Consider the following 23,699-nt stretch of genomic DNA (forward strand, 5'->3'; position numbering starts at 1 on the left):
AAAAAAAAACGAAAAAAGGAACATTCATGGTTCACAGGAGGAGGCCAAAATATCAACATTAATAGGAGTATAGAAGAAGTTGATTCCATCCCTCATGGATGACTTTGAGGGGTTCAAGACTTTAGTGGAGGGAGGAATTGCAAATGTGGTGAAAATAGTGAGAGAACTAGAATTAGAAGTGGAATCTGAAGATGTGACTGAATTGCTGCAGTCTAATGATAAAACATCAATGGCTGAGGAGTTGTTTCTTAGGGATGAGCAAAGATAGTAGTTTCTTGAGATGGAATCTACTCCTGAAGATGCTGTCAACATTGTTGAAATGTTAGGTATAGGAAAAAATGTAAAAGAAGTAATCACTTGCTGGGTATGAACCACAGATCCTGGCTGAGTGGCAGATGAAAGAAGTTCTCAGACAACGGATATCCAGTGAAGGAGTGGGCTAGGGGGCTGCTGGCATAAACAGGCATAACTAAGACACCCAAATGTTTTTAGTAAGTGATCTAAATGTGTAAAATACAGAAAAATAAAATTTTAATATCATATCAATTTGTACAGAATGCAAATTGCTAATACTATAGAAATCTGTGTATTTAGTTCTAATAAAAGCAGAAAAAGCTGAGAATGTTCCTTACTTTCTAAATATCTAACGCAGATATACGTAACCCAAATATCTAAAAGGTAGCCCTGACCTAACCCACCTGAGTTTTTAAATTTACTTGATTAAATAGTACACATGTTGTCTGGTAGGTCCTCCCTATGAGATAATCACTTCTATTTCTTTCTAGAAAGGTCAATTTCTTCAGTTTTCCTTACCACGCCCAGCAGAGTACAAAACAGAGCAATAGCCTAATAAGAATTTACAATCTATGAAAGCTAGTGGCAAAACTTATTCTATGCTTCCTATAAATATTCTACCTGTCCCCAAAATGAAATAAAGATTATTCAATTAGTTTTCATGCAGAAAAAGGTACTTATACCTGTCTTTCTCTGATCCCGGAACAGTACCCGTATTGGTGGATCCAGGCACAGAAGCAATAGGGGTGCCAACAGTTCGAAGATTCTGGATTACAGATGACAAAAACTGCTGGCTAGCACTTTCATACAAATCAAAACAAATCTGATATGCCATCAGGAGGTTGTCTTCCTTTACCAGCTTCTCTAAGATATCACTCACAGCCTGAGGATCATCTAAGAAAATTAAGCACTGAAATGGAGAAAGAAAGTTTTAAAATTATTTAATAATTAAAAACTTCATCTACAAGGTACTTAAAGGGGTTGTTGAATGAATCCTGGCTTCTTTAAATCTTATCCATAACTTATACCTAAGTGCTCCTTAATTTGTATTTTTTGCCTTACCATATGTTATGGAAGTTACTCATTGATTTAACATACATTGTGTTGTGTTGGGCCAGGTCATGAGACACTAAAATTACCATGTTGAAGCATTTCTCTTACTACTCTTATGATCTGCCATTGTTTTAACAAAATTATCCAAGAAAGTTAGAATTTTTCTTTTAAAAACTCAATTTAAATTTTCTTGTTCTCTTAGGCAGCAAGTAACTCAACTTCAAAATAAACACATTAATCAAAGTTATTATAAATTAAGAACAGGAAATAATAGAAACAAAATAAGTGGTCAACAATAGGGAAATGATTAAGTAAGGCAAAGTACGTACACTGAATGATTACAACAATCAAGGAAGAGGAGTCTACGAAGAGTTAGAACACGGAAAAATGTTAAAGGCTATATACAATTAATCTTGTTTATCCACAGAGAAAAGAACTTGGTAGCTGGAGCCAAGTAATAGGAAGACTTCATTGTATACCCCATAATTCTTTTTGAATTTGAAATCACATGAAAATATTATCTGCTCAAAAAGATATTCTTTTAAAAATGAACAATAAAGTTTTTAAAAATAATAAAAGGATAAGGAATAAAACAGCTGAAAGAAATAAAATTGCCTCTAAGGAATAAAACTGAAATACAGACAGGAAGAGGGCAGGGAACTACTATTTTTCATGTAAGTTTTAAAAAAACTATGAAAAATATTTAGAAACAACAAAACTCCAAAAGCCTACGTAGAGAAAACTGAAAGGAAATACACTATTAAATACGAAATTGACTTTGGGTGATGTAAAAAATCAAGTTAGAATAGTAAGTTGACTTTGGGTGATTTAAACATGGATATTTCTTCTTCTAGTGTTTTGTTTCAAATTTGCTTTAAAAGGCATTGTAAAAAACAGTGTTTTAATCTAAATTTTTAAAACCTAGAGGATGAAAATACACAGGAGCACATTATAGTTAATAACAAAATGTAAAATAAAATGCTATGCCCTAAACAGAATACAAAAAATGTATACAATATACCAATTGTTAAAAAGTAAACCCATGCACACCTCCAGTCAATAAAATACAATACAGTCATTAAAAGAATGCAACAGATCTACGTGCAAATAAGTAGGGAAAAATATCTATGTCTTACCTTTGGGAAAAAGCCCAAATGATGGGAAAGGGAAGCTTTACTTTTCATTTTACGTATTTTCTGTACCATCTGAAATTCTTTTTATGGGTAAGCAAATTCATATATAGAAAGAAATAAAGATACCCAACTATTTTGTTGTGTATGGGTAATGAAACCATACATAATTTATTTATTTATTTATTTATTTATTTTTTATTTTTTTTTTTTTTTGAGACGGAGTCTCGCTCTGCCACCCAGGCTGGAGTGCAGTGGCCGGATCTCAGCTCACTGCAAGCTCCGCCTCCCGGGTTCATGCCATTCTCCTGCCTCAGCCTCCCGAGTAGCTGGGACTACAGGCGCCCGCCACCTCGCCCGGCTAGTTTTTTGTAGTTTTTAGTAGAGACGGGGTTTCACAGTGTCAGCCAGGATGGTCTCGATCTCCTGACCTCGTGATCCGCCCGTCTCGGCCTCCCAAAGTGCTGGGATTACAGGCTTGCGCCACCGCGCCCGGCCACCATACATAATTTATACACTTTGAATTCTCTTTAGAACAACATAGTATAGCATAGGTACTACTTTAATCTTTTCTTCTAGCTTTTTAAAAAACCCTCTTTATTTCTAAAAATTTCCTTAAATGATTGGATTATTTTCAAAAGAAAAAATACATAGAAAGAATGTGTTACAACAAAATAGCTTTTTAGTGTTGTGAGATTTAGTTTATTAATAAAAAGGAATATAAAGCACATACCTTATCTTTACAGGGCTGCTGTGAAGATCAATTGAGATACATGTATAAAGTCATTATAGTAATATAAAGTAATAAAATGTGAAGTGGTGTAACACAGTACAGCGTGGAGCAATGCAATGAAACATAATGTAATATCATTACCTGACAAACATTGATGAAATCAGGTTTCTCCAAGTTCATGTAGATTTTAACTAGAACTCTTAGTACTTTATTCCGAAACTGTTTATTCTGCATTAAAGACATACAGAGCTTAAGGCTATAAGCTAACATTCCTGGGACATCATTCTGAAAGAGATAAAGATACAATGTTATCTAGTTATTGGATATTATGTTTATTTACATATTGAATTATTTTAATCTTGCTTCTTTAGTCAATCTAAGAAGACAATTATTTAAACCTCTTAAACAATAAAAAGAATTTTAAACCATTTTAGATGAAAATCTTAAAAGAATTACATATTTTCACATCATCATAAAAAATGTATTAAAAACAATATTTAGTGGTACTCAGAATCAGCATTATATGAACATAGTACACTATAATAAAGTGATGCTGTTAATTACTATAAAAGATATACAACTGTCCATACGCTAAGTAGCTATGTTTTCCAAATGTGTCTGCTTAAGTCTTTCTGCTTTTTACCTTGCTACTAGACTGCCTCATGACTTACTGCCTACACTTAATTGCTGGCCAGGAAACACAACACAGCTCTGAGTGACTCAAGCATTGAGTGCTGTTACATCTGTCTGATGCTATCCCTATGAGACAACTTTGATCCAGGTTCTATGTGTTTACTTGGTGATTCTCAAAAGTACCCCCAATATTTGAGACTTCACCTTGTAAAAGGCCTTCAACATAAATTAGCACACTGAAAGCTACAGGAATGTTTCTCAAAAAGTGAGCTCTGACTTCCCACTGCGTAATAAAATCAATTTAATGAAGTGTGATTAGCAAATTAAAAAAATAAAAAATACAATTTAAAAACAACAGAGTTATATCACAAGTAGTAAGGTAAGCATTGGTTTCATAAAGCTTAAATTACATCTATATGTATGTGTGCACTGGGATGCAAAATAAGATGCATTTATTACTCTGCTTTATTTTTTTAAAAACATTTCTCATTCTTTTACTTTATATACTTATTTGTTTGACTGCTTGTTCCCCTTCTAGATTCCCCAATGAACTGTTTGCTTTGGGCAGGAAATTTGCTGGTCTTGTTTGCTACTATAGTAGGTGCTCCTTCACCTGAGAAGAATATGTTCCAGCAGCCCCAGTGGATGCCTGAAACCACAAATAGTACCAAACTCTATATAAATTATGCACAAATTTCTGTATTCTTCTTCACAATTGTATGGATGGAAGATTCATTCTTATGTACATTGTAGCGCAGCCTCAGCATACAATGCTTTTTTCTTTCCTTAATAAGTTGGGAATTTTCACTTTTTCAATTAAAGGAAGCAGTTTAAGGCTTCTCTTTAGCATATCTGAATAGCCAACATCACTCTTCTTGTGCTTTGGGGCCATTACTGAGTAGAATAAGGGTTATCCGAACGCAAGCACTGTGATATTGCAACAGTCACTCTGATAAGCAAGGTGGCCACTAAAGTGACTAATAGGCAGTGTATACAGCATGGATCTACTGGGATGATTCACATCCCATGTGGGATGGAAAGAGACGGTGAGAGATTTCATTGCGCTAGTCAGAATGGTGCACAATTTAAGACTTATGAATTGTTTATTTCTGGAATTTTCTATTTAATATTTTCAGTCTGTAGTTAACTGCAGGTAACTGAAACCACAGAGAGCAAAACATGTATGAGTGGGAACAATGCACATCTCCAATGCCTAGAACAGTATCTGGCAAATAGTAAGCATTCAAAAAATATTTGTTGAATCAATGAAAGCAAAAAACTTAATCTTATACACGCGAAGACAAGGATGGGCTACAACTGTACAAAAATGAAATTGAGAGGGAAACAAAGGCCATTATATCACATTAGGCCATTCATGCATTCACTCATTTAAACAAATCCTATTATTGATGTTAAACACTGACCTAGGTTTTGGGGATACAGTGGTGAAAAAGGCACAAATACCTGTCCCGATATAGCTTACACCTGGTGGGAAAGATAGCTATTAACTATTTAATAACTATCAAGGGATAAACACCATGAAAAAATATATAGGGCTCCATAAGATTAACAACAGAACTGGACCTAGTCTTTGCTGTAGGGGTTGAGGAGGGCATGGGTATTGGGATTAAAGTTCTGCAAACAAGTGATAGTTGAGCTAAATTCTGAATTGTGAGGAGAAATAAAGCAGGCAAAGAAAGGAATGGAGGCCGGGTACGGTGGCTCACACTTGTAATCCCAGCACTTTGGGCAGCTGAGTCGGGTGGATCACTTGAGGTCAGGAGTTCGAGACCAGCCTAGTCAACATGGTGAAACCCCATCTCTACTAAAAATACAAAAATTAGCTGGGCGTGGCAGCACACACCTGTAATCCCAGGTATTCAGGAAGCTGAGATGGGAGGATTGCTTGAACCCCGGAGGCAGAGGTTGCAGTGAGCCAAGATTGTGCCACTGCACTCCAGCCTGGTTGACAGAGCGAGACTCCATCTCACAAAAATAAATAAATAAATAAATAAATGTAAAAAATATTTTTGGAAGGAGGAATGAGGCGGGGTTCATCTAGATGAGAAGACACCAAAATGGCTAGTGTACAGAGAGCTAGCTCATGGAAAGAAATAGTTGGTGAGGCCAAATAAGCCTGCAGATCAATGTCCATTTTACTCAGCTTTGTATCTTTCTGACCACTTCGGTTGGTGACTTAAATTGTCTTAATTATTGCAAACACTGCAAAACAGGAATATAGTTGAGTAGTTTTAACCCTAATAAATGAATTAAAATAGTAGTTTATTGTCTTTTTTTTTTTTTTTTGAGACGGAGTCTCGCTCTGTTGCCCAGGCTGGAGTACAGTGGCATGATCTCTGCTCACTGCAAGCTCTGCCTCCCGGGTTCATGCCATTCTCCTGCCTCAGCCTCCCGAGTAGCTGGGACTATAGGCGCCCAGCACCACGCCCAGCTAATTTTTTGTATTTTTAGTAGAGACGGGGTTTCACCATGTTAGCCAGAATGGTCTCGACCTTCTGACCTCGTGATCTGCCCGCCTCGGCCTCCCAAAGTGCTGGGATTACAGGCACGAGCCACCCACCGCGCCCGGCTATTCTCAAAAAGGGCAGATTAATTAATACAACTTCCCCATGCAAGACTTCAAAGGATTATGTGATAAGATAAAAGCAGATATTCCATGAACACAAAACACAACCAAGGTTCATAAATAAATATGAAAATAAGATATTTGGCAAAAGAGCATCTTATTATTTCTAAACTAGATTTTCTTTTCATGCCTATGAAAGTTTCAGTTTGAATAACTTGCTTTGCTGATTCCCCATCAACAATAATCTCTAAAATAACATCATCTACCTACCGACTCCAGTATGGTCTTCTCAAAGATGTCCAGTCTTCGTGTCTCCAGAGCAATGCCAATAGCCTGTTTATACTTGTGATCATCTAGACATCGCTGGAACATTTTATTTACGATGCCCTCTAATCTCTGGTCAATTGGTTTTTTTTCTCCTTCAGGCAAATCTGCATTTTCCACACACTGTTTGGTGTAGTGATCAATGCATTTTGCTGTTGAGGAAATAAAATAACTGATTATCTTGTGGGCTAAACTATCAGAAAGGGCAATGCCTACATTTATAATCATATATACTTACGGGATGACAGTAAAGCACTAACCAAATTTTGAAATGCTAGAACTTATATATTTGAATTAACACTGTTCTCCCATAATATTTACACTGGAGAACTATCCACTAATTCCAATCCAGTTGACATTATTCAAAACATTTCTATCTGCCAGGTATGGTAGTGCTCACCCACAGTCCCAGCTACTCAGGAGGCTGAGGCAGAAGGATCACATGAGCCCAGGAGTTTAAGGCCAGCCTGAGCAACACAATGGGACCCTGTCTCTTATTTAATTTATTTTTAAAGTTTTTATCTTGTTACTTCATTTTGATCAAAATTCTATTACTCTACCCGATTAAGCTGCTTATTCAAAAGAATTGGCTACAAATAGCTGCTGTTTCACTTTCAAAAAACAAACATTTGCCATTGCTGAAGTTATTTTAAAAGGCCTATTATAGCAATTATCATATAGTAGTATATCGGACTTCTTCGCATTAATGAAACTATTAGCAACCTGAGAGTAAGAACTATGTCTAAATTGTTCTTACTCTGTAGAGTAATGGTGAAATGACTTGCAATGTGCCACAGGTTTAAAAGGCAATTCCAAAGATTTCCAAAAACTTTTCCAGTAACTGTAGCAGATCTTTTGAAAAACAGTCCTGTGTCGCTTAATGACAGTAATACATACTGGAAAATATATCTTTAGGTGATTTCATCATTGTGCAAACATCATGGACCGAACTTACACAAACCTAAATGGTATATAACCTACTACATAGTTAGGCTATATGGTATGGCCTAGTGCTTCTAGGCTGCAAACCTGTATAGCATATTACTGTCCTGCATACTATAGGCAATAGTATTTGTGTCTAAACACAGAAAAGGCACAGTAAAAATATGGTATTGTACTCTTATGGGACATCTGTTGTCTATGTAGTCTGTCATTATGTGGTTCCTGACTCTATTTATTGTCTCAGTGTGAGGGAGGTGGAACCTATTTCTCCCAAGGTGTCTGAACATTCATGCATAAGTGTTTGTGCCCAATTTAGCTTCCTATTTCACAATGATTTGGGTGCATGGAGGGGAGGGTGTGACATACTGAAGGATATCAATAGCACACCTGATAAGAAACATTTATTTGCAATTTAGCTATATTTCTTTGCAATCACACCTTAAACTTTCTAAGTACAACCAAAAGAAGGGCATTTCCCTAAGCCTTCCATCTTCATAAGGAAGATAAAACAGTTACCCAAGAGGAATGACATATACATTAATTATCCTCTCCATAAATCATTGGCTTGTCTCTTTCCCTTTCAAAGAGAAGTAAGGAGATGAGGGCAAGATTTATTACTTACAAACCATACCCCAAGAAATAAAAATAATTTGAACTAGCAGAAATGATTGTTGGCCTAATAGATGACCCGGGTTAAATGGGTCTATATTTTGAAGGAAGCAGAGGACTTTTACAAATTGGAATATACTACATTCAAGATTCAGGTAGAACCATGAAGGTTCAGGTATAGTTAGTAAGAATACAGTGGTCTGGGTCAGTGGCTCACATCTGTAATTCAAAAATCCTGGGAAGCCAAGGCAAGCGGACTGCTTGAGGCCAGGAGTTCAAGACCAGCCTGGCCAATACGGCAAAACCCCATCTCTACAAAAAATACAAAAATTAGCCGGGTGTGGTACCGTGCACCTGTCATTCCACCTACTTGGGAGGCTGAGGCACAAGAATCACTTGAACCAGGGAGGTGGAGGTTGCAGCGAGCCAAGATCGTGCCACTGCACTCCAGCCTGGGCAACAGAGAAAAACTCTGCCAACAAACAAACAAACACAGTGGATGTTATAATACAAAATAGACCTTAAAGAATTCCAGTTGTAGAAAATGTCCACCAGGCCCTAATGTGAGCTTTTTGAACCAACTGTAGTTAAGTGAGGAAACATTACCCCTACCGCATCAGAGAGGAACCTCAAAATTAGAACATCTGGGGAATTTTCCTTAGATTATATAACTGAGGGGGAAAAATGTAGGTCCCAGATTTCAAATGAGATTCATGTTCTCATTCACCAGGTTTACATATATGTCATAAATACATCCCAGGTTTATAACTAAAACTCAGCCTCATTTCCTGCTAAAGCCTTGTCATAACTTGGAGATTTATGAGTCCTGGATTTTCTGGAGGTACTGTTTACGATATTCACTAAGACATTAGAAAGCCTTTTCCAAATCCTATCTTGCATATCCCCTCACGAATCTCACTGACATCTTAAAAAATGTGCCCTACAAAACTAGAGCAAGGGTGAGCCCCTCTTTTAAGTAAATAAATGCAAACAGAACTGGTCTATTGATCAAAACTCACCTTCCAAAGATAAAATCATACAGTGTTTAGAGACAGAGAAAGCATCTACCATGCCATAGCACTTCGTACCAACAGTCCAGTTTAAAAGCACAATTTGTACAATGGTGGCACTGTAAGCATTTGTAGATCACTGTTGTAAAAAACCCATAAACTTTCATTAAAAAACAAAAACAAAAAAAAAAACAGGTTGGCTGTGGTGGGTCACGTCGGTTAATTCCAACACTCTGGGAGGCCAAGGCAGGAGAACTGCTTGAGGCCAGGAGTTTCAGACCACCCTGGTCAACACAGTGAGATCCTGCCCCTATTTAAAACACAAAAATCCATCAAATAGAAGAGGTAAGTAAGGTATTTCACCCCCTGCTTCTAGCTTAAAGTGAAGAAAGTACTCTAGTTTCAAATAATATGGTCCATCCTTTTAAGCCATCAGTTCTTCCCACTGGATTCACAGATGACAGCCCAATTCAATGAGCCTCCGACAGCAATAAAGTAACTTGCAAAATTTTATCATCATCATAGCAAAAACTTTAAAAACATGAACACAGAATCCCAGGGACAGATGAAGATACCTCCATCAACCCCCTTGTGCAGCATTTCCCAATTTCTGAAAGAGAATACCAACTTCCTCCTTGTATGTGTTCAAGTGAATAATACAGATCTTCTATTAATCAGCAATGTGAAATATCTACACTGTACAGTCCTGACAGAACATGCCCTTGAGCTCTCTGTACTATGAATCCAAAGTTTGATAAAGACATGTCTGAAGGGTATGCAGTCCCTTCTTTCATTTACTGCATCAAGAGTTTTCAAGCATTTTTTTACGCTATAAAATCTTTGTATAAAATCTTACATAACTGGTTGAATTTACAACTCTGGTTGAAATATGTGTCAGAGAATTCAAAGCCTTGCCTGTGTGTTATCCCCTTCCTTCAAAAATAAGGAAACAAGTAAGAAAACAATGGTTACATGTAGAAACAGTATGGGTTTTGGAGTGAGTAAAACCAGGTTTTAAATTTTATCCTCCTATTTAATAACCATGTCTTTATCACCTCAAAACCCAAGTTGTCTCATTTGTAAAACGGCTAGCTCCTTCCTCACGGGGTAGTTGTGGAATAAACCATGGTATGCAGAGTGACTAGCATGGTGCCTAGCACAATGCAGATACTCAATAATGGTTTCTTGTATTCGGAAAAAAACTACATAAACTGGTACCACTTGTTACTCATAGTAATCTGATTTAATCTTTTCCTCTAACAGTATGCTTATTGGACTGGTGATCATCACAACCGCTGAGAACCAGCACTCAGTTGAAGGGCAGATCTAAAAACTCAGCCTGCATAAAATTATTACACAAAGATTATGAACTTCCAATTAAAATGAAATTTGGCAACATCAAATTCAGGAAAAAAGCTTCTATGTGCACTATAGCAAGAAAGAAGCCGACAAGATAAAGCCTTACCAGATAAATGATAATTACCTATAATAGTCTCCACATATTCAGAGTTATCATTGACATTGAAGAGGTCCCCCGCTCCAAGAGCATAATTCAGAGACTCCTCAAAAGCCCCCAGGTGATAAAATACTTTAGATGCCACCAAGGCTGCAAACTGCCGACTCCGGAAACCTTCATCTTCGTATAAAACCTCTCTGAAAGAAATTAGAAGTACAGGTCTAGTTCAAACTGTGGTTTTCCCTAAAAATCCCAAATCTAAATATTCAAGCCACAATTCAGTTAACAGCAAATTTCTAAATGAATCAATAAGCCACAAGACCCACATTGACAATTAAATTTGATCTACCTTATTCTGATTTATAAAAATAACTTCTTACATTTTGTCTACAGACTCGGAAATCTCTGCCCAGAAGTCATTAACAACTGCATTCAATTTGTGTAGTGCAAATTCCTGTAAAAGACAACCAAAATCCTATTTTGAGATAGACTTATCATTACACTTCCTTAAAAAATTATTTTCAGCAAATCAATGATCAAATCCTCAGTAATATTTACTCAAACTTTTACTCTATGACAAATATAAAAATTTATCAACTTATACTTTTTCTTGAGTTTACACATTTCTTTTCTTTTTCCAATCATCAACATTTTTCTTCTTTGAATATAAACAATTAACTCCAGGTTGCTGGTTTAGATGTATAGGAATCAAGTATCTAGAGCCACTAGAAGTACATCCCAAATTTCCAACAAATAAAAAACTTTAAATATGTGAAAGAGAAGCAACACCTTTTTGTGTTTTCTGTTGATAACGAAACTGGGGTGGGGGAGGGGAAGGTGTGGTGGCTCAAACTCGTAATCCCAGTACTTTGGGAGGTCAAGGCAGGGGGATCACTTGAGCCCAGAAGCAGGAGTTTGAGATCAACCTGGACAACATAGTGAGACCCCATCACAACAAAAAAATTTAAAAATAGCTTAGCTGAGTGTGGTGGTGCACACCTATAGTCCTAGCTACTTGGGAGGCTGAGGTGGGAGGATCATTTGAGTCCAGGAGGTCGAGGCTGCAGTGAACCATGACCACACACTGCACTCCAGCCTGGGTGACAAAGTGAGACTCTGTCTCAAAAAAGGAGAAAGATTAAAAAAAAAAAAAAAAAGGAAATTAGGGGGCTATTCAAGTGCCGTAATGAGGTTTATTTGTCTTAGCTTTGTTAAACTCAAGGGAAACCAACTGCTGTGGCCAAAATACTATCCTCTCTGGCTAGGTACAATAATTGGGTACAAGTCAGCTAGGATAGCAACTTTAAATGATGGAAGATTACAGACATCACTAAATTCAAAAGGCTTCACAGTATTCACACTAAGCCTAGTTACTTTTTCTTCAATTCATACCTTAAGCTGTGGTTCATCTTCATCCAGAAGAGAAATAATTCCAGCTATGAGAGAAAAGATGTAACATGATTATGAAACACATTCTCATTAAAGTGGAAATTAACACCTGGTCAAAAATATATGATGGCTGAAAAACAATTTTTTTGAGGGGTAACTTCTCTAGGGGAATGATTATTTTTCTTTGAAAGTGTAAAGGTTTATATCTCAAGTTTAAGACTTAACTATATTATCAAACCCTCATGGCACCACATATATCACATCACTTGCCTAATTCAATGGTTTTCAAAGTGTGGTCCCTGGAATAACAGCATTAGCATTGCTTGGGAACCTGTTAGAAATACAAATTCTTGGCCCCACTCCAGATCTACTGAATCAAAAATTATGGAGATGGGGCCCAGTACTGTGATTCTTTTGCTTCCTATAGTTTGAGAACCATTGGCCTAATTTACTGATTAAAATGGGAAACTTTCCTGTACAATTTTAGAATAAAATTATTCATACAAAATAAATCAACAGTTATAAGATTACTTACAAAAATGGGAGCATTTAGTCATCAACTCAACAAGGTAAAATACTTCAATTATTTCAAGGTGTGTATATTATGGCACCTCTTTCTTATCACAAGTAACCTGGGTTTTACTAAATGATGAACAATCATACTCATTCTGAATTCAATTACCCAAGCACAGTGTTCTCCATATGGCTTCTCTTAGCCTCAGGGTATTACCACTAACATAGGAGAGTAAAAGGAATAATTGTCCTCTCCAAAAGAACACAGCTTGAAATATAGTCAAAGGTCAAAGGGATTATTGGAAAAATGATACGGGAAATTATTGTACTTAGACCACAAAGGAAACCACTCTCAAATGTTTTCCATGTGGGTTTTAAAATCATTCCAGAACACTGAGTTGAAACTGTGATTTGATTAAAAAGTGTCAAGGCAACTTAGTTAGATGTAGCCATTTCTAATGGACAAGTATAGGTTTGCCAAATAGCTTAAGCAGTCTTTAGAGAGCCATACAGGAAAAGATACAAAATCTACCAAGCAAAACTAAAGTAGCATAAAAGCAGATATAAAGAACCTCTTGGTACTCCAGGTTGGTATGACAAGGCCAGAACAGGGATTCTGAATGGACAGCACAGGGAACAGATAAATTTCAAAATTCAATCAATGAAAAAGAAAAAATTGCAAACTAGTGATAAGGAGTAAGAGGACAGGCCAGAACGCTTTAAATGTAGAACAGATCTTAAATAACAGAACACCTAATACTAAAACCGCTACCTATCCTCAATCAATGTATCTGAACGGCTTTTACCAAAAAGGGAGATGGATTTTTACATTCTTTGGTTTGGTTCCACTTATGACTAACCGGTTACATGATTGTCCTGGCTTGGAAACTCAGCCTCTGGCCATGGACCAGAACTAAATAAAATACACTCCATACATTAGTACTTCCCATCTTAAAAACAAAACAGAACTCTCTTCTGGAGAGGGGAGAGAATGGGAAAGGCCTAAGGATGCTAAAAACTTCTTATGCCATTATAGGAACTGAGCAGATATTGGTCTAAACTTGTTGAATCAATTGACAGAAATATTTGGATATTATTTACAAATATGGAGATATGTTCCAGAAGACACAGCTTAAAAGTTGGGAATAGTTGCCTCTGGGGATCAGGGGAGGGAAAGTGAGGTGGGGGACTATTGTTTTAAAGCTTTTTAGCACAACTTGCCTTTATGTGTCTGTATGATGTTTTAAAAAAAAAAAACACAAACTCACTCAATTTCACATCTCCTGCCTGTAAGTACCTCTCTCTCTCTCTCTCCACTCCTCTGCATGGTCAAACCTCTTGAAAAAAACTAATAGAACATGTTGAGCTCTTATTCACCACCGTATGCTAGTGCCTAGCAACTGCCTGGTCAATAAATGAATGAACAAATTGACTAATCCACACCAGAACCAGGACACTGGCCTGTTTAGCACCTGGGACAAATTCTAAGCCAACGTGAGCCATAGGACAGAAAACAAAGTGACAAAATATTTTAAAGACAGTTGACAAGTAACCCAATAAACTTCAATGGCATTAATAAACACGTACTATATGATCACCACAGAATCTCAGGAGAGGACCTCAAAAATTATTAGTTTTGCCACCTTAAAGAGGCTTAAAGTCTATTATATTGTCACCAAGTGCTTTTTCAGCCTCTACTTTAAAAACTCAAGGGACTGATGAATTGCTTTGACTAGCTGACTGAGCTCTTCAGTCAAGACATGCTTTTGAATTTCTGCCATGCTCTCAGCAGTGTTCTAAGAATTGTGAAAACAAGCTTCCTGCTCAAAATTCTACCAGGGAGAGAGAGACAGTAATCAGGCAAGTAAACAAACAAGGTAACTACAGAGTTGTGGTGGAGAGAGAGTAAGCGTGTTTCAATAGAATGATCAGGGAAGGATAACATTTGAGTGAGAGGAAAGACTGAGAAGCTAAGGGAAAATCTGAGGAAAAGAAGACCAGAAAGGAACAGAATGTGCCAGGGCCCCGAGATAGGAAAGAAACTGACATATTCAAGGAACAAAAAAGCCAGTGTGATTAGGATGTATTGAGTGAAGAAGAGAGTACTACAAGACAAGGTGGGAATCAGATCATGCGGGTCCTTGGTTAAGAGTCTGGATTTTACTGTATGCCAGGGGTGTCCAACCTTTTGGCTTCCCTGGGCCCCAGTGGAAGAAGAACTGTCTTGGGGCACACATAAAATACACTAACACTAATGATAGCTAATGAGCTAAAAACAAAAACAAAAAACAAACAAAAAAAAACTTTGTGTATAATTTTCACGATATCCGCCACCACAGATAAGAAAAAAAGTCCTTGACAAAGGGTTGGGCACGGCTGCTCTAAACACAATGGAAGCACTGGTGGATTGTAAGCAAAGAAGTATTACGTGATTAAAGTTTCAAAAAGCATACTTCACAAGAAAAACGGACTGTATGGAGGTACTGGTCGAAAACAAAGCCTTAAGGCTGATATAGTAACCCAGACAAGAGATGAAGGTGGTTTGGGCCAAGTTAGAAGAAACAATGGTAATGGATGGATTTGAAATAGAATGAGGCCTATAAGCGGCTAGAAACTGAGTGTTTATTTGATCTGTACAAAGCTCTGACTGGAAAAACTTCCTGATACCGAACTAAAATTCATCTCGCGATCACTTGTATTCCTTGGGGACAAAAAGTCTTATTCCAGGTACAAGTGACAGCTCTTCAAATGTTTGAAAGTAACTATGTCTCCCAGTATCTCCAACGATCTCCTTAACCAATCCTCGTAAAAATAAACTTTCGATCGCCTTACCATTCAGATTACTGTCTTCTGCTCACCAGTTTGTTTACAATAAAATGCTTTTTTTTCGTGGGTCAAGCACAGAGTAGGAAAATGAGAAAAGGGTATGTAAGCAGGCAAGGGAAAAAATTACCAAGGCTCTGGACAGCTACAAGCAAGTCAACCTGTCGGGGGAGCTGAAGTCTCAATTGAAACTTGATCTCTGTAACTTACTCCATTGCAAAAGTCACTACGTGAATCTACCTATGCAATGGTTTGCGTGTATGAAACCTGCTCCGCAGATCCATCCACCTTTCTTGAATGTACAATCAACAGACTGAGCACATAACCTCGAAAGGGTAAGTAGGCTCGCAGTATAAAGGTATCTCCAAGGCGTCTTCAGGGTCTTCACCGAACCCAAAAGTTATCTATCTGTTTTGAATGAACACCCTTGGGTCGGACCCAGAAATGAGCCATCTCAAACCTAATTCCGGGTTTCATTCTAAGGAGAAAGGAGCTCGGCCACCTCCAGAAACACTTGTGTAGCTGTTAGGCTGCCTGGCCAGGGGGTTGCCATACTATTCAATGGCACAGGGGCCCATCCCACCCCGACCCCCTGCGGGGAATAACTGGGGCTGGACGACCTCACACGGCCAAGAATGGGAGACAGAGAAAAAAGGGAAACCCTTTTGGGGTAGGGGGAAGGCCCAGGAAGCCCCTCGGGTCCTGGTGCTGGGGTGTGGTTGGGGAAGGATGCCAAGGCGGTCGACCCGGCTCGATTCCCTTAAGCCAGAGAAGCAAGCAGTGGCCTGATCAGACTCCCAGCCCCCGGCCCGGAGGTGGGCCTTAGGCAGCGAGAAGCTGCCCAGGCCAGCGCTCCACCGGGAGGTGCCCAGTCACCGGCCCTGACTCAGCTAAAAGCCGGCGCGACGGCGGCTCCTCCCTCCAGGCGCTGGCTCCGAGCCGCACTCACCGGCCGAGGTGATCATGGCTGCGCCCCTCACTCGCCCGTCGGCTCCCTCGCCGTTTCAGCTGCGCAGTGTATCTGTCAGCTCAGGACCCGCTCAGTTCACCGCGCCTCCTCGCTCCGCGGGTGCGCTGCTCAGTCAGTCGCCTCCTCAGGCCGCCGGCTCTCTTCTCGCCAGGACCCCTCCCGCCCCGGGGCTGCCCGCCGCCCCGCCTGCCGCCCGGCGCGAATTCTCCCCGGGACTGCGTCTTCTGCGCCGCGGTCTACTCCCCAGTTCTCGCGGAAGGGTAAACGGAGAACACCATTGTTGTTTGTAAACCTCCTCGAGGTCAGGAGTACCGCGCGGTGGGAATACTGGTCTGCACCTGAGGTCAGGCATTAGAATGGCCACACCTATAAAGAGAGGACCCCATCATCACCCGCCATTGCTGAGAGAAAGGGTGTTGAGGGGAGGTGCGAGCATTGCGCGCAGTGCCACCTGCTGGTGGGAGGTCTCGCTGCAGCACATCTCCCACCAGCCAATACTTGGGGAATTGGGGCAGCGGCAGACAGCGTTTTTTTAAAAAAGTGGCTTTCAATTGTTTTCTAAAGCAAAACCCATCATAAAAAAAAAAAAAAGAAAATCCCCACAGAAGTGCTTTATTATCATAATGAATCCACAAGTAATCATTGGCTTATTATAAAGTTAAACAATGAAGGTTTTTACTTACTTTTGGAATAATGTCCAGTGTTGTCAGTGTATTAAAATGTGCAGTAGTTACATGGTGAAAGCCTTTCCAAGAGAGAAAAAATGTCTTCCATTCTTTCCTTCTATCTCCCTAGGTCCTCTTTTGCCCTGACGGCAGTGGGTTCTTCGCTTCTAATACATCTTCAGAAATTTGAAATGGCAGTTGCAATGGCCATTTGCAGTCTTATACTAGCTTCAGTAAGCCAATTTATTTCAAGAGTCAGTACTGAGAAAGTCTTGACAAAGAATAGTGGCAAACGGTAGCATTTTTTCAGCCACTGGCCATGCACTATCAAGTTAAACTCTTCAATCGGACAGCGATGGCAAGTTCATTTCTACGGCCTTCTACCTAACCTAGGGGCACAATCAATGTCTTGTGGCTGGCAGCGAATTAAATGTGCTTGATAACACATTTTGTTCTATGTGTGAGTTTTTTTTTTTTTTAAAGTTAGAATTCTTAAACTGTGGCTGTTTAAAATATATTAAACATAATTATTGAACACTTTTGAAGAGCCTGTGGCTTGGATTGAAAGGCAGGGCTCGAGAAGATGTGCATGCAAAGGAAACAGATTACTTGGGGTGTCATTCTACAGAGGCACTTCTGTTTTTTTGAGACAGAATCTCCCTCTGCTACCCAGGCTGGAGTGCAATGGCGCGATCTTGGTTCACTGCAACCTCCACCTCCTGGGTTCAAACGATTCTCCTGCCTCAGTCTCCTGAGTAGCTGGGACTACAGGCACGTGCCATCACACCTGGCTAATTTTTGGATTTTTAGTAGAGACAGTGTTTCACCGTGTTATCCAGGATGGTCTCAATCTACTGACCTCATGATCTGCCCACCTCAGCCTCCCTAAGTGTTGGGATTACAGGCGTGAGCCACTGCACCCGGCTCTACAGAGGCACTTCTACCAAGCCCTCACATGAAGACACCTGTGTGCCCCAAACCCCTAGAGGATTCACAAACAAATGCCAACAGGTAATGAAAATGAGTAAAGCAGGCCCAGCAAAAGAAAATACAAGCTCCACAGGATGGCGAATGGCAACTAACAGTGTCAAGGAGGCACTAGGGGGTGGTGGGGACTGTGATAAAGAGTGAGTGACTGGCAGGGCACAGTGGCTGACAACTGTAATCCCAGTACTTTGGGAGGCCGAGGTGGGTGGATCACCTGAGGTCAGGAGTTCGAGACCAGCCTGGCCAACATAGTGAAACCCCATCTCTACTAAAAACAAAAATTAGCCAGGTGTGGTGGTGGCTGCCTATATTCCCAGCTACTTGGAAGGCTGAGGCAGGAGAATCGCTTGAACCTGGGAGGCGGAGATTGCAGTGAGCCGAGATCGCACCATTGCACTCCAGCCTGGCGATAGAGTGAGACTCCATCAAAAAAAAAAAAAAAAAAAAGTGAGTGTCCCATCTAAAGAGAGCAACTGCTACTCAGTTCCTGCTAAGAATGCAGGGTGACAGTTGGAAGACCTATGTTTTTTTCTAAGAGAAGCCAGAAATGAGAATTTCATGCAATATCTCCAGAATTTTAAATGTTGGCTACTAATTCAACATGTTTGAAAACAGAGAGGTGGTCAACGTGCCACCTCTGCTCTTCAAGGAGAAGGCATTCTGTATGAGAGGACAATCCTGTCTTCCACTTGGATGTTGTGTGTGTCATTGCCACAAACCCGTGTGAGCCTCACGTGAACCTGTGAGATGGGCAAAAGGTAAGAAGCTTGGACGCAGACATCAGGCTCCTTCCCCTGGAGGATTCTGTTCTCCCTCCTGGGTGACTGGCCCAGGCCTGTGGCTTCTCCCTCTCCAGTCCATTCTGCATTCTTTAGCCAGAGCAATCTTTTTGAAACTCAACTCTGATTAATTCTGCTCCTTCAAACCTTCAGTCCCCATCTTGGACTCTATTTTTTTTTTTTTTTTTTTTTGCGTCTTTCTTCTGTGTTTCTGTCCATAGCCGCCTTCTCACTCCCTGCATCCTCTGTGAGAGTGAAATGCCATTGGCTGCTGTGCACAAGGTGGTGGCTCATACAACGTGTCTCTACTGCCCTGCCCTCTCTCCTGAGACTCACACACCTCCCGGGCATCTCTGCTTGGTGGAGTCACAGGCTCCTTCAATTCAGTGACCTCAAAGTTGTGCCCGCTGTTGTGACCCCGGAGTTGTGTGTCTCCTTCCTTGACCTCAGTGTGGGTGAAGGACATCCATCAGCCACTGCAACAGAAATCTGACTCTTCTTTTCTCCCACAACAGTCAGCACCAGATCTCCTCTTTAATCTCTCACACCGGCCTCTCCCATCCTCACTCCATGACCCAATAGTTGCCTCCCCCTCTTCTTTCCAGACCACGACTGCCTCCTACAGCCTTGACTTCCTGCTTACAGTCCCAGAAGCCTTCGGTCCACTCTTCACAGCCAGCCAGGAGCATGATCAGAACCAACATGAGCATGACTTTCTCCTCCAGGATGGTGGGACTATCTTCATGTGTCTGCAGTGTGGCTCTGGGGTGCCACACTCCAGCCATCCTGAACCCCTGAAGCTCCCAGAGTGGCCACATGGCCATGTACCTTGTCGCTGACCTTTGTACCTGCTCGTGTCTCTGTCGTCAAGGCTCTCTCCCCCACACTCCAGGTTAACACCACTTACTTTGAGTCTCAGTCAGGCGGCACCTCCTCCAGGAAGCCTTTCTTGGCCCAGCCCACCATGGGCTCCCTTAAAGCCTTTACTCCACACAGCTGGTATCACATCTCCTTGCCCCAGTCCCAACTAGGCAAGGAACTACTCAAGGGCAATGCCACATCTTGGGTAATTCATCTCACTGCCCACTAGAGTAACTAGCAGTTATTGGGCACATAATAGGTGCTCAATAAATGTTTCTCGGATGATCGGATGAATACCCGGTCATTTAGTTATTGGCACAGGGCTAGAACTCAGACCTACGGTTCTGAAACCCCTGCCGTGTCCAAGACTCTAAAATGAGCTCTATTTTTTAGAACATAGTGAAATCATGGAAAGAATTCTTAGGATGTGCTCGGTTTAGAAACAACCTCCCTCCAAAGTTGAGTGACACAAAACTTCTTAAAGCCCAATCAAGGTCAGCTGTGGCCTCACACAGGTATCGGCTGGGCTGGGAGCCTTGTCAGGGTTCGGGGAGGAAATCGCGGCGGTGCCTGACCCTGGGTTATGCGCTCTCTTTCCCGGCGAGGCCACCGTGGTTTCCGAGCTGCCCAGAGCATCTCCCCGCGGCGCCCTCTAGTGGGCGCAATGCCTCCTAGGAGGCGGGCGCTGGGAGGAAGCTGTGACCGCCCCTACCGCACCGCGCAGCCTGCAGGCATTCAAGTCCCGGGTTTTAGAAGGGCTCCTTTCTCCCGTCAAGCAAGATTCGAGCTGGACTGCCTCTTGAGCTGCACGGAGATAAGGTGGAAAGGGGAGGCCCGTGGAGCCCGGGAGCCCGGGAATCAAATCCGTGCTCTGCCACTTAGCAGCGCAGCGCTGTGGCCGCGGGCGTACCCCGAGCCCAGCTTCTCCCGCAAAAGGAAAAGGGATGGCTGGATCCACCTACCTGGCAGGGCCGCCGGGACGCGCAGCGCAGCGCTCAATACACCACGGATTTTATGGCTACTCAGCACGAGGCTGGTGGCTGTTTCACGTACAACACGCGTGCCACATGTTTTTAGAGTAAAAGCATTTATTCATGGGAGCAGAGAGGCGAAACGCAGCCGCGAGACACGGGCCTCCCATGGGTGGGTGCTGGGTCAGAGGGAAATGCCTCATCAAGGCTGGAATTGGTCTGGGTGGACTGAGGTACGAAAGGATCGGTAAGGAACTAGGTTCTCTTCCAAGGATGGTGTCCAGGAGGGCGCATATTTTGGGCAATTGGAAGGCTGCCCTGCCCAAGCCGACTCCTGGACGCCGCTGTCCTGCCCTTGCCCAAGGGTCTGGGGTGACCAGCAAGCTCTGGGTGACTGTGGAGGCAAATGCCGCAGGAATCACAATGAACCCCAAGACAGGCCTCTCACCTGTTTCCCGTTTTTTTTGTTTTTTTTTTTTTTGTTTTTTTTTTTTTGTTTTTTTGTTTTTTTTTTTTTTGATACGGAGTCTCGCTCTGTCACCCAGGCTGGAGTGCTGTGGCGCAATCTCGGCTCACTGCAACCTCTGCCTCCCGGGTTCAAGCGATTCTCTGCCTCAGCCTCCAGTAGCTGGGATTACAGGTGCCCGCTATCATGTCTGGCAAATTTTTGTATTTTTAGTAGAGATGGGGTTTCACTATCTTGGCCAAGCTGGTGTTGAACTCCTGGCCTCAGGTGATCCACCCACCTCGGCCTCCCAAAGTGCTGTGATTATAGGCATGAGCCACCGCGCCAGGCCTCCCCTGTTCTCGAGGGGTGCTGTCCAATACAGTAGCCACCAGCCATAAGTGCTATGGAGCAGCTGCAATGTGGCTAGTGCATCTGAGGAAATGCATTCTAAACTTTAATTAATTGAAATTTAAAAATAGATACTAATTCCATAGCTGCAAAACCTTTGAGTATATTTGAAACAATTTGAGGATGTGTACATTTAATGAAATCTAAATACAGATAAAGTTTTTCTGATGAAAATGTAATATTTGAATTGGGCTCTAAGTGTAAACTTCTCATGGGATTCAAAGACAATATGCAAAACAGAGGGCAGAATGTCTTGATAATTTACAGTTGAAATGATATTTTAGATATATTGGGCTAAATGAAATGTATGATTAAAATTAATTTTATCTGTTTCTTTTTACTTTTTTCTAATGTGGCCACCATAGAAAGCTACCTACGTGCCTGCGTTAGATTCCTTTTAGACAGGGTTGGCTTAGACCTTCTCCTGGGCCTTTTTCCCTCTGACCTCCCATTCAGGCCTGGCCCTTTGGCCTTGCTTCAAGGTTTTGTCCGCTCTTTGGAGCTGCCATATGCTGGGTCAGACCAGAACCGGGGGCAGAGGCTAAAGGTGAGACCCACTCCCTCCTGTCTAGGAGCAAGGGGCTGGGGGCGGGGGCTACCCTGGCAGCCAGAAGTTCTGGAGCCAGTGATATAGCTGGGACAGTGGTGGTCAGGGTGAGCTTAGGCTGGGGTTGGGGTAATGATTCAGGACAACACCCTGCTCTGAGATATTGTTAACTGGTGAGGAAGAGGAGGAACTCAGGGCTACAAGACACAAACTAAGTTTCTGTAACCACGACTCAAAATCAGGCTTGGTCACAGGACTAAGCGAGGCACCTAATTACTAAGCGAGTGCAGACGAGGACAACAACAAGCCTTCCTTGAGGGTCTCTGAATTTCACTGGTCAAAGAACAGGCAGTCCTCGGTCTGCATTTGTGGCAGGAGTCCCAGCTGGGGCTGGGGAGCCCAGGGAGGACACCAGAGCGGGTTCTCACCCTTGCCAAAACCACAGCCCCACAGTGGCCTCAGCGCCCAGCCCTGGTTTGGACCTGAGCTACCCCACATCCTGGTCCGCACTACAGTGTGAACCATGACATGTCCCAGTATGGCCACCTCTGCCTCCAGTCCCAATTAGGCAGCCCCAAATATAAGCGACCCAGAGGGCTCTGGCTCAGACCAAAAGCATCTGAAGGGTCCATGTGGGATCCTGGCTATCCACCCTGCCTTGCACCTCATTTCTTCCTGAGCTCCAAGGTTACACAAGTGGCAGGCTGCTCAGGCCAAATTCCGCCTCTGTCCCAATCCTTGATCCACTAACACACAAAACCAGGTCAGAAGCGGTTATGCAGCCCTTGGATACAAACAGCCAGCTTCCTGCACTCACTCACTGGGCTGGCTATGTTTGCCATACAAACAGGACAAAGTCCAGGCCTCCTGACCCCAGGGAATAAAGCCTGCAGCTTTGCTTTGCTACACTTTGAAGCACAGGCTGCTTTCAAGTTAACTAGGCACTCCTTCGCCTTCTCCAGCAAGGCTGAATCCACGGTTCTCTGCTAGTGTAGGTGGGCTCAGCTCCTGGCCCCTTTGCAGGCTTGCCTTAAGTTTTGGGTTTGACAACCAAGGGACTCTTGTGCACTAAAGTTTGGAGACAAACACTTTGAGAGGAGAAAAAGTGTGACCCAAATAGTAGAAAGCATTCTCTGAGACTCAGTTAAGGTTGTTTTAGCTCTGGTTAAACATGCATGTGTGTGCTCACACGCTCACACACACACCGTTGTATCCTAAGCTGAATGCTATCTTTTCAAAAATCTGGCCAGTAGCTCATGCCTCTCATCTCAGCACTTTGGGAGGCCGAGGTGGGAGGATCACTTGAGCCCAGGAGTTTGAAACCAGCCTGAGCAATGTAGTGAGACCCTGTCTCTATAAAAATGTAAAAATCGTTTTCTAAATACGTACTTATGCTTTTGGCTACAGGTTTTTTAATCCCAGCTGGCAGGGCAGGGGAGATGTCGTCCAGGGCAGAGGTTGGGAGGCTTTCAGGCCACAGATTTCCACCATCTGCCAAGCTTCCCTGCTCTCCAGGGTCCCGGTTAGGAGCCCCTTATGAGAATGAAGAAGATCCATTTTGCTTTCA

At 41.8% G+C, this 23,699-nt stretch overlaps 1 protein-coding gene across 1 annotated transcript in view; it reads right to left on the reverse strand.

Annotated features, from left to right (window-relative positions):
* Positions 1–16,628, reverse strand: part of PSMD1 (proteasome 26S subunit, non-ATPase 1) — a 121,988-nt gene extending 105,360 nt beyond the window's left edge. Inside the window, exons 1-7 of the mRNA XM_050751078.1 lie at positions 16,446–16,628; positions 12,164–12,207; positions 11,152–11,225; positions 10,799–10,968; positions 6,701–6,906; positions 3,352–3,495; positions 978–1,204 (exon numbers count right to left, since the gene is read on the reverse strand). Coding sequence (XP_050607035.1) covers positions 978–1,204; positions 3,352–3,495; positions 6,701–6,906; positions 10,799–10,968; positions 11,152–11,225; positions 12,164–12,207; positions 16,446–16,461 — 881 coding nt within the window. The 5' untranslated portion in view covers positions 16,462–16,628. The remainder of the gene's footprint in view (positions 1–977; positions 1,205–3,351; positions 3,496–6,700; positions 6,907–10,798; positions 10,969–11,151; positions 11,226–12,163; positions 12,208–16,445) is intronic.
* Between the last annotated feature and the right edge of the window lie 7,071 nt (positions 16,629–23,699).

The sequence above is a fragment of the Macaca thibetana genome, chromosome 12, assembly GCF_024542745.1.
Source record: "Macaca thibetana thibetana isolate TM-01 chromosome 12, ASM2454274v1, whole genome shotgun sequence".
NCBI classification, from domain to species: Eukaryota; Metazoa; Chordata; class Mammalia; order Primates; family Cercopithecidae; genus Macaca; species Macaca thibetana.